General features: G+C 41.5%; 1 protein-coding gene across 1 annotated transcript; it reads right to left on the minus strand.

Annotated features, from left to right (window-relative positions):
* Positions 1 to 1,613: 1,613 nt before the first annotated feature.
* On the minus strand, positions 1,614 to 9,350 carry HAO2 (hydroxyacid oxidase 2). Its single transcript, XM_010163594.1, has 7 exons — positions 9,220 to 9,350; positions 8,317 to 8,468; positions 7,224 to 7,507; positions 6,628 to 6,843; positions 4,662 to 4,820; positions 2,904 to 2,973; positions 1,614 to 1,683 (listed from the first exon to the last, which is right to left on the minus strand). The coding sequence occupies exons 1-7, from the start codon at positions 9,348 to 9,350 to the stop codon at positions 1,628 to 1,630; spliced, it is 1,068 nt and encodes a 355-aa protein (XP_010161896.1). The 3' UTR covers positions 1,614 to 1,627.
* Positions 9,351 to 10,529: the final 1,179 nt, after the last annotated feature.

Here is a 10,529-nt window from a genome sequence, read left to right on the forward strand (position 1 = left end):
AAGGGGAAGGGGAAGGGGAAGGGGAAGAGCAAGTTCCTAGTTGTTATTAAGGACCCACCATCACCACCAAGTGATGTCAGGTGGGTGGTACAGCCAAGGTTGTGCTTCCTCATGGATAGGCAAGACCAATGTCTCAGGAAGAAGCTTTGACAAGGAAGGGATGAGCACACATTTGCATTACCTTGGAGAGCAAAGGTTTATGCTGCTCTGCGCTGGTAGCAGGCACATCGCTGCCTCTGTAACATCTTCTAAGAGCAAAGGCCATGCGCTGCTTGGTGGTGCCAGCAGGTTCTGTCTGCTCCGTCAGCCTTTACTGGCCACACTCATCCGTGGGCAGAAATCAAGGCACTGGGTGAGTTATTTATGCATTGCCACAAATTTGTGCTGTGCTCTGAAAACGCATGGGTCCTGACCGTTGCTCAGATGAGCTTGCAGTGCAAATTAACTCTTTGGGGAGCACACTGTGTTGCTTTTGTTATTAGTGATTTAATTTCTCTGCATTTAGTGGGCAAGACTCCTCCATCCTGGTTTCACTAGGATAGAGCTATTTTTTTTCTTAGTAGCTGGAATAGTGCTGTGTTTTGGTTTCAGTGTGGGATTTGTTATGAGAAGAACGTTGATAACATACTAATGTTTTTGGTTGTTACTGGAAGACAAAGGACTTTTCCAGTTTCCTCATGTTTTGCTAGTCTGCAGGTATAAAAGACTGAGAGAGGGATCATAGTAAATTAGCAAACCCAAATTGGCATTTGCATATGCTCAGTACATTAATGAGGGTTGACTGGAAAGCTCTTGGATTTTTCTCAGATCGTTTGGGCTCTCTTTCTTCTGGGATTGCAGTTTTGGTTTTGGAATTGTCACTGCTCTGGGATTGTTATCCAGGAATGGGCTAGTCATTGGTTGGCAGGTGGTGAGCAATTGCAATGTTCATCATTCATTTGTATATTCCATTATTACTGTTATTATTATTTTAATTTCAATTTTATTTCAATTATTAAATTGGTTTTGTGCCATGAGTTTTCTCACCTTTACCCTCCTGATTCTCTCCCCCATTACATCAGCGGAGAGTGAGCAAGCAACTGTTTGGTATTTGGCTGTCAGACAGGTTAAATCCACCACATCCCCCCGCCACCATAAAGGGTAGCTGGGGCATCTTGTCTCTGTATCTGCCATGAGTATATCCAGGAAAGCCCATGCTGTGGAAGATATCAAACACAACACTTACTGGTTGGGGCAGGAAAGGTGTGCAGCTTGAGCCACAGTCAGACTTGGTAGGACAATCAAGTGGAAGAAGCAAGGGACATAGTCTTCCATATCTGGCTACCCAATGTGACAGAGCTTGGGAGTAAGGCCCAACACAGGTAATGCCAGGGAACAGCCAGTTTAAAATAAATGTATTTAAGCAAGTAACAATTACCCAAAGTGTTAAAGAACAAATTGGTCTCAATAAAAGCAGATAACGACCTTTGCTAACATAGAGCCTTTCCTAATCTCCTCAGGAGTTTCCTGAAGGCCTTATCAGATACTTATTGCACATTCGATGTTTGCACCTCCTTTTTCTCTCTTCAGACTTCTTTTGGATCTCAGTGTGAGATGCCTCTCTTCTGTGGCCATTGCAGGAGGCTGTTCAAAGCTTTGAGAACTGAACTAGGTGTCGGCCGATCTCTGAGACACTGGCACAGCCTGAAATAAATAGAGAAATGAAACATGTTGATGAGATAAGAAGGTCTGTGGGAGAAACTTGAAAGACACCCTCTCTCAGTCATGATCTAGCCTTGTCTGAGCCATCTAGGGATAAGTTGGTACAGGAGCCCTACTTCTCAATGGCATCTTCAGCCTTGAGGTTAGGCACCAAGCTTCCCATACAAGAAGAGTTAGACATGTGAAATAAGAAGGATCCTTATAACAAGCTGAGCAGGGAGCCTTCTGATCCAGGCAGAAGTGAAAGGTAGACAGAAAAGAAACAGGGATCGCCATGCATCAAGTGACCAGAGGTGGAGATTTGCAATTCCATTTCATTTGGTCAAATCCAGGTGGAATTTCACAGCAGGTCCCAACCTGCTACCCTTGCCGAGTTCAGTGCCCTTTTGCATGTAAAAAAGTGTGAGAGCCTCCTGGAAAAAAACCTTGTAGGAATCCTTACTGGTTGAAAAAGTAACAGACTATTAAGAAATGCCCAACAGGATTTCCACTCCAGCCTCCCGGTCAGTGTTGCTGAGTTCATGATCACTAGAGCATGAAAATCTTTAAAACATGATTTGAGGTGAGATGTCTGGATACTTCTGCACATGACCTGCATGTCATACTTGTTCATGTGTGAAACTAGAGTTTGCACTGGGCTGTGCAAATTTGCTGTTCAGTGAGGTGGTCAAACACGGCAGCTACAGGTAAGAGCAGAAGTGAGAAATGAAGAACAAGGAACAGTAAAAGCTTGGAGGAGACACAGAGGCTTTTAAAGTATGTGGGATGCAGAAACTTGAACCTGCACCGAAAGACTCTATTCTCTAATACACAGAGAAAAATTCTGCATCCATTTTTTTGAACTTTTCATGCAGCAAAAAAATTGGTTGCATTTTACACTGGTAAACATTAAATACTGAAAAACATGTGCAATTCCTAGAAGAACAGAAATTCCAAGTTTTACTCAGCTCTATTTTGCAGTTTTGTATCTCTTTAATTAGGTCAGAAAGCTGCTTTAACCTAATTCCTCTGTGCAAGCTTCATTGCTGTAGCACCTGAAATATCAAGTGGTTTCACAGGAAGCAAAGGATCACCCAAAATATAGCAACTAGAACCAGCACAGTTCACATGGATTCCCTTTTTGCGACCCATTCATCAGGCTTCTGATTTTAGATGACTTGCAAAACCTCTGTATCACATATTGCAACCTGCAAAATGCTTACCAGCTAAGGCCATCGACAAACGAAACTCATCCTGCAAAATCCTCAAAACGTCTTGAAGACCTTCTTCACCCTGCTCCAACAAAGAAAGCAGTCAGGGTAAAAGGAACACTGGCACAGAGCAATGCTGCAGGATGCTTGCACTGTGAGAGCTGGGACAGTCCCTTAAGTCAGTGCCAATTCCAGTCGCTCATACAGATGAATGATTAAAATTATATGATGGATGTGCTCAGTTCGTCACAGATTAATTTAGATGTTTTTCCTTTTGTGATACATCTGAACAGAGAAAGAAAACAAAGCTGTTTTTCACTTCTGACATTTTCTAGCTCTTTTTTTTTTTTTTTTTCCTTAGCTTTCAGTTAACCTCCATCAATGGGCTTGCTTTAAAATGTCAGGCCTTACAAAGCTGATAGACAGTGTTTTATGAAGTAATGAGAGTTTTATATATGGTACAGCCTTAAAAACTTTAGTTTACTCAGATACTGGACTGAGTCTTTAAAAATTGTACTATGTGTTTTTCTCCAACCAAGTGACACCAAGAAGGTCAAAAGCCAATAAAGTGTACATATGATTTTGATCTTACTGTAAAATATTGGGGGATTTTTTTCTTTTTTCTCTTAATTTTTGTTTTTATTTCTTGCACTGAATAAAGCATTGGGTGCAGACCATGTCAGTGCTTGTTCATGAGCTTCCTCTCTTTTATGCTAAGGCAATACCAGTGAGATACATCTTCAGGGATACTCTGTGGAACATAATACGAAAGAACAGCTGAACTTAAAAAATTCCATCTCTTCTCTGTTTGCACTGAGAAAAAAATGCAGGCAACACACAGCAACACCCTTTCATGTTAAGCCCTTTTTTTTCTGGCAACAGAAACTGTGCTGCCAACTCTTCCAGGTTTCTCACTAGTTTCAGGTGATTTCTTGATTAAAGCCTAACTGCTGGAATCCACAGCAATTATACCACTTTGAGTCACAGTGAATCAAAGGATTCTCATTGAGAAGATAGTAAATGGTTCTAGACCATAAAAATAAATATTTTTTTCTTCTAGAGAAAAGCTTGAAAGCTCCAATCCAGAGGCTAAAAAGCAAAAATTTAGCAAAGCAAACATCTGGTATAATTACATTTTTAATTATATTATGTTTACCTTCTGCTTCAGAGGTTGAATTCATCACTCTGGATCATTGAAATAGGCTAACAGCTAAGAAGCAGCAAAGCTGAAACTGAGGTAACAGTGGCATGCTTGGGCACCTAGAGGACATGGTTGTGCTCAGTCTTGTACAAAATATTTCACATATCAATGGGATGGATTTCTATTTGTATTCTGAAGACTTAATAACACCACTATGAAACTGCTGTATCAAAACCATATAAGATTTCCAAGTAAGCTGACGGGAAACAAAATTATCAGAGTTATCTTTATGGCAAATAAACCCACCGCCAATTTCCAAAAGCACTGGAAATTGTCCTGAGTTCTACAGTATTTTAGCACCAAACTGCAATACCAAGAAATAAAGTCACATAAAACAATGTTATCAGCTTCAAAATTGTATTTGAAATCGTAAAATTCAGTGGTATTTTTAAATTACAGAAAAATGTCTGATTTTTATTCAATTTGGGGTGTTCCCACTTAAAATTCAGCAAAACAAACACATAAAATGGGTGAGGTTCTTCACTGGTGAAAACTGTCTCTATGACTTTTAAATAACAACAGTGTTGAAGAGTGTGAGAAGTAGACATACTTCAAAACTCCTTACTCACCTTATAAGCCAGGCCCCATAAAGCTGGTCTTCCAATAAAGACGCATCTTGCTCCCAGTGCCAGTGCTTTTAACACATCACTTCCTTTTCGTATTCCACCATCTAAATAAACTTCAACTCTGCCTTGTACTGCCTCCACAACCTCAACCAGAGCATCAATCTGCAAAGAAGCAGCCACTCTCAACTTGAGCTCAGCTTTTGATTCCAAGAGAAAGAAGAGATATTCCAAAGAGATAGGCAGCGATTCAATGCTTTAACAGCAGACCTTCTCAAAACAAAATGTGATAATGCATCACAAATAGCTCAGCACCAAACGCTGTAGAATAAAGTGCAGCTCCTTGTTCTGTTTGCCAGATAGTTAGCTCCATTTTCCAGTGCTTTGCTTATATTGATAGTCTTTGCTAGCACTTCTGATAAGTAAAAAAGTAACATTTTCACTTGCTTTCTGAAAGATTTTAAAAGTACATTTCAATGAAACAAATTGTTGTTCATATCTTACTTTCATTTGAGACAAGGATGAACAATATAACTATTTGTAAAAGAGGCTGATGTCAATCTTCTCCCTGCTACTGTCCAAATTACCTAAACTTACATTTCAACCTAATCCTGGTGACCACCTGTCAAAAGCCTCCTCAAACCTCCTAAACCATCCATGGAGGATTTCATTTGCTATGTAGTACAGTCATTTCCTCCAGGCTAAGTCTCTGAATTCCCTAAGGGCTGTTCTGTAGAGCAGAGCGCAGTGCCAGGCTGGCAGTGCAGGGCAGTACCACGCTGCTGGCTCTGGTCCCAAAAGCAGCATAACCAGTGGCAGGACATTGGACTAGACCTAATGAACTCTCCTTCACAGCAAACCCAAAGGTCTCTTTTCTGCATTCTCTTATACTCTTTTGCCTTCTTTTCATCTTTTTCAAATAGAGCAGCAATAAATAAGATTACGAAGTAGATTTTTCCAATTGGTTATAATTTTTGTCAGAATTTCAGACTGAAAAATTTCAGGCTTAAATTTTCCAGGAGTAGCTCACCAAGAGCAGGAACAATAGCTTCTGCTGCCAGGCTTGGTACCAGAGGAGTAGCAGAGCTGAACCAGGTATCCACTGGTTTGTCTGTGTATATAAAGAAACTTTCAAGGTAGAAGAGCAGTTTAGTGTGGATATAATTTCCATTATTTTGTCCTTAGCATTTAGATTTTATTTTTTTTTATTCATTATTGTCAGCCTTGACATGGAATAGAAAATAATTCCCTGGTATCTATTTTTATTTTACAGAAGAAAACAGATAAAAGAGAGTCTCTAAGATACTACGCAACACAGAATTGTAAAATAAGTACAATTGGAAAAACTGACAGAAGCCAAATTAAACCAGTGAAATACACATAGCGTCCAAACAACTAATGATTTCTTTGTGCAGATTAAAAAGCAGGGGAATTTTTGTCCAGATAAGTTATCCTTTTTCTGGTTCATGAAAGTCAATAAATTCCCAGTTAGACTTGAGTCTGTAAGTACGCAAGCAGACCTCTCACTAAATCTAGCTGCACTGTTTGCGCGTGCTTTGGCAGATGGGAACAATGAGAATGCATTACGCTCTCATTTGTACATTTTTGGTTCCAGAGCTTTGTTTTATTTTTGCCGCAGTGCGCACAGAGTACGTGTGCACTGCACCAGCTGATGAAGGCGTAGGCAGAAAACTTTTACTAACTTAGACCAGTAGTTTATCTGCAGTTATGTGGGTTCAGTGTTGCTTACGGAACACTCCCAAGAAGCTGAGAAAATACTTCAGTGGGCAGCCCATGACAAGACATGCATCTTACCAGTTTAAAGCTAAAGCACCTCTGCACACATCCACAGCCATGCAACGAACACACAAGTCCACCAGAAGCATATATACAAAGATGAGCACAGAGATACCTGGGTTGGCGCAAATGTGCATACAATAAACACTCATGGGACATCAGTTTTCTCACTTACAGTGGCAGGTCCTCCATCCAGTTGCCTTCCACCATGATTGGACACAATAATTCCCTGAACTCCATGTCTTACTGCCAGTTCTGCATCTTCTTTTGTCAAGATGCCTTTGATGATGATGGGCAGGTGGGTCAGGCTCCTCAACCAGTAGATATCGTTCCAGGTGACTGAAGGATCCAAGCTGTTGGGTGGCAGTCCATACTCAGAACAGTCATCTCCCTACAGCCATAGGACAGAAGAAAACCTCATCTGAGCTGTAACAATATAGAGGCTTGTACTGAAGTCTTGAAGTCTTTCCCTGCCCTAGAACAGGTTCATTAAACTTGTTAACAGACATATTCATCAGCTCTGGAAAGTATGTGTATCCAGAGGAGAATAATTACAATGGGGATGGGCATCAGTGTCTCTAAGGAAGCTGGACTGGGATTTTCAAGCCAGAACCCAGGCTGGCAGGAGGTCAAGCCAGAATGCTGCGGAACCAGAAGGAGCGAAGATACGCCCTGGGTATAGCAGATGCCAAAGCAGCAGTTACCCAGCGGTTTTGTCTCATGTGGTACACGCCAGTGCAGTGAATGAAAGGACAGACTCATTTTACAAACCTCAAAGGCTCCTTCCAAGTTCTTCAGTTTCATGTGGGGAGGAAGGCGGAAACCATTGCGGATATCGTCGCGTCTTTTGCCTGTGTAGGGCAGATCCGCGGTGAGGACGAGGCCCTGGAAACCCAAGGCCTCCGCCCGTTGGACCAGATTCTGGGAAACTGCCCTGTTGCGGTGGATGTAGAGCTGGAACCACTGGAAACCATCGGGGGCGGCCGCAGAGATCTCCTCCAGTGTGCAGGTGGAATACGTGCTGGCAATGTAACACGTGTTCATCGCTCTGGCCGCTTTGAGAAAAAATGATCAGAATCAAGGTTATTTGAACAGTCCTGCTGGACACCAGCTACAATTTTTTTTTAATTTACAGTTTGCAGAGAACACCTGAACTCCTGTTTTACTTATATCCTACCAAACACAGCGCTCTACCAATTAGTAAATATGCCACCAGGGTTAAAAATGTCTATATTTACCATGCACTATTGTAAGATCATGGTTAAGAAAGCAGGGAAGGGAAAGATTATTTACCAAGTAGTGCTTTCATTTTGCAACTATTTTTTTAAAAAAGCAGGAACATTGTGACTGTGTCCTTGTAGGAATGCACTGTCAAATACACTCAGTGTACACAGAAACACACACAGGAAAAAAGATATTTTCAGGGATCAGTTCCCAAAACTCACCATAGAATTTGGGAAGAGAGGATTATGCTTTTCTCCAAGGGAGACACTGTTCTTAGTAGTAACAGGGAATTTATAGGCTGAGTCCTATCCACCACTTTTATGTCCTATCTAGAGAACACAGCACTGGGGACCTGTGTAGTTCTTGGTGTACATCAGTGTGGCGTCCACAGTCTCTATCTTAAGTTTGCAGCAGCCTCCACAGGGCTGCTCTCATAATGGTGGTGCTGTAGAAGTAGAGCAATGTCTATATGGCTTCCCACGCACTTTGTGTCACCAGACCCAAGTGGATCATCCACAAAAATGGGTGCAAGGAAGTGGGAAAAGAGTTTGTCTCAGTCAAACTTCAAATCATCCTAAAAGCTTCTTGAGGCTTTTCCACAAACCCCTTTTTGCTACATGGCAACAAAGCAGAAGGGTACCTCTGGCTGTGCTTTTCTCTCCATCAGGCCATGCTAGCTGGTGGAAGCCAGTAGGGGCGATTCCTACAGGAAAGCTGATTTCAGTCCCCAGGAGTTTAGTCCTAATGTCCATCATGGACACGTCCCGCAACATACGTGGCCGGAAATGAATTCTGTAAGGCAAAAAAAACCCCCTTCAGAATGGTAGCTGTTCAGTGGCTTTTCTGAAGTTTCATGAAAACTAGGTCTTCATTTACATATTGCAATGCAGGTATCTGAGCTAATAAGGAAAAGAGCATATGACAAAGGCTCTTTTTCCTTTATGTTTGCTTTTAGATGTTAATTCAGCTGGCAGTTCAGCCACTTCCACTTTTCATTAATCCCATACTCCTGCATACTGGCCACAGTACATCATTTCTGTATGTCCCATCTCAGCTCACCAGCTCTTGATCTCCCACTTTCCATCCCACAGGTTCCTTCTACCTGCAGCCCAATTCCAGGTCACTGCCTCCCACTCCACCATTTGTATGTCTGTCCTCTATGTACATTGTGCCTGCCCTCACTGTCTGCAAGCATGGTCCCCAAATCCCATGCTACTTACATGTAGGCTTCCTGATGTTCACCCATTGCATCTCATTCTATTATAGCCACCCATCCTCTTCCCTGTCATCCCATCCCATCCCATCCCATCCCATCCCATCCCATCCCATCCCATCCCATCCCTTATGCCTCATACAATTTATGTCATATTCAAGCTAGCATCAGAGCACACAGCATATGTCATTCAGGTAAATGCATTTTGCTTAGTGACCACCTTGAAAGGGCAAGGTATAAGGAATCTTTGCCTGTGAAGCCCAAACACTTGCATAAAAACGTAGTTTAAAAGCTTACAGTACAACACGCCTCATTTTCTCCTCACATTACCTTTTATATGCCAGGATGTTTTCATCTCGAGTGCTACAGTCATCTGCTCCAGCTGCAAAAAAATCCCAAGCAATCTTGGGTAAATACTTTTTAGCATAAGCTTCGAAGTCTGAAAGACACACCATAGCCATTGCCGAGAGAGGCTCTAGGAACCTTGAATAAAAGAATAACATGGAGCAGAAATTAGATCCCTGAATTGTCATTCTCTCTTCGAGGGGCTCTAACGTCACTTAATGAAAACCTTGGACCCATCTGTCTTGTACAAGAGTTGCTCAGAGGTTGTTTCAGTCTACCTTGCCATTCATCCTCTCCCTTAGTATAAGGAAAACTTGCAGATACAGCCACAAGCGTAGGAAGAAGCTTGCATCTCTGTGCCTCTCTTTATTCTGTCTTAAACAAAGCCTGAAGAGGACATTTTAGGTCCTCTGCTATTTTAAGACAGCGCAATTGTGTAATTCTGTCATAAATTCCATCTTAAAACTAGCTGGGTTATTTGTTCCACTAATTCTCCTCAAAAGTTGTCCCAGAACATCATTTGCTGGATTACCCCTCAGGACGGCTCCCTGACTAAACAATTAGCTATGGATTGCAGTGACTAAATTCAAGCTCATAAAATCTGAAAGCAAGTAAATATGGTGTCTACATCTAACCTGCTCCAGCATGAACACATTGTAAAACTATGCCCAGACTCTGAGTGCAAGTCACTGTCAAGGCCAGCACTGCAGAAAACCAGAGTATTTACTACTGATCTTCATTGCTTCTCTGTAACAAATATCTTCTGGGTGTTTGCACTGTATACTGCAGCACTGAAACATGCGAAAAAAGGAGCACACAAAATTTGGACAAACTATGAGAAAATACTGGCAAAAAACAAATTCCACAACATGAAACATGATTCTAAGAACTACCCTCAATATTTCAGGGAACAGAAGTGACGTGTGACCCAGATGTCTGATCAAATCAACATAAATGCTGCCTAGCAAATGCCTGCACTTACATGCTTTTGAACCAGCCAGGATTAAAAACTATGAAAATTAATATTTTAGCAAAGCCATGCCCATGTGCAAGGAAACATGTACAAAACACAGACAAAACGAATTTGCTAAATCCTCTGTTGCAATTACTTCTGCAGCTCTGATTAAAATAGGCATTTTGTAAGGTATATGAAAATATGAAGTTTTAAATCAGATGTGGTTTGGTCTATTTTTTCTAAAAATGTACAGAAAGAAATAAATATCCTAGTTTTCAGTATTAGCCTCCCACTGCAGATTAGTAGGGGTTGTGAGCTTCACCAAAACCAGTCCTATGTG

Source organism: Antrostomus carolinensis, unplaced genomic scaffold, assembly GCF_000700745.2.
Source record: "Antrostomus carolinensis isolate BGI_N321 unplaced genomic scaffold, ASM70074v2 scaffold3880, whole genome shotgun sequence".
NCBI lineage: Eukaryota > Metazoa > Chordata > Aves > Caprimulgiformes > Caprimulgidae > Antrostomus > Antrostomus carolinensis.

Excerpts from the sequence above, each read along its gene's own strand:
- HAO2 (XM_010163594.1), bottom strand. The coding sequence starts at position 9,350 with ATGGCTATGGTGTGTCTTTCAGACTTCGAAGCTTATGCTAAAAAGTAT. Across the intron at positions 8,469-9,219 it reads AACATCCTGGCATATAAAAG|AATTCATTTCCGGCCACGTA; the intron begins GTAATGTGAGGA and ends TTTGCCTTACAG. Across the intron at positions 2,974-4,661 it reads TATGGGGCCTGGCTTATAAG|GGTGAAGAAGGTCTTCAAGA; the intron begins GTGAGTAAGGAG and ends TTGTTGGAGCAG.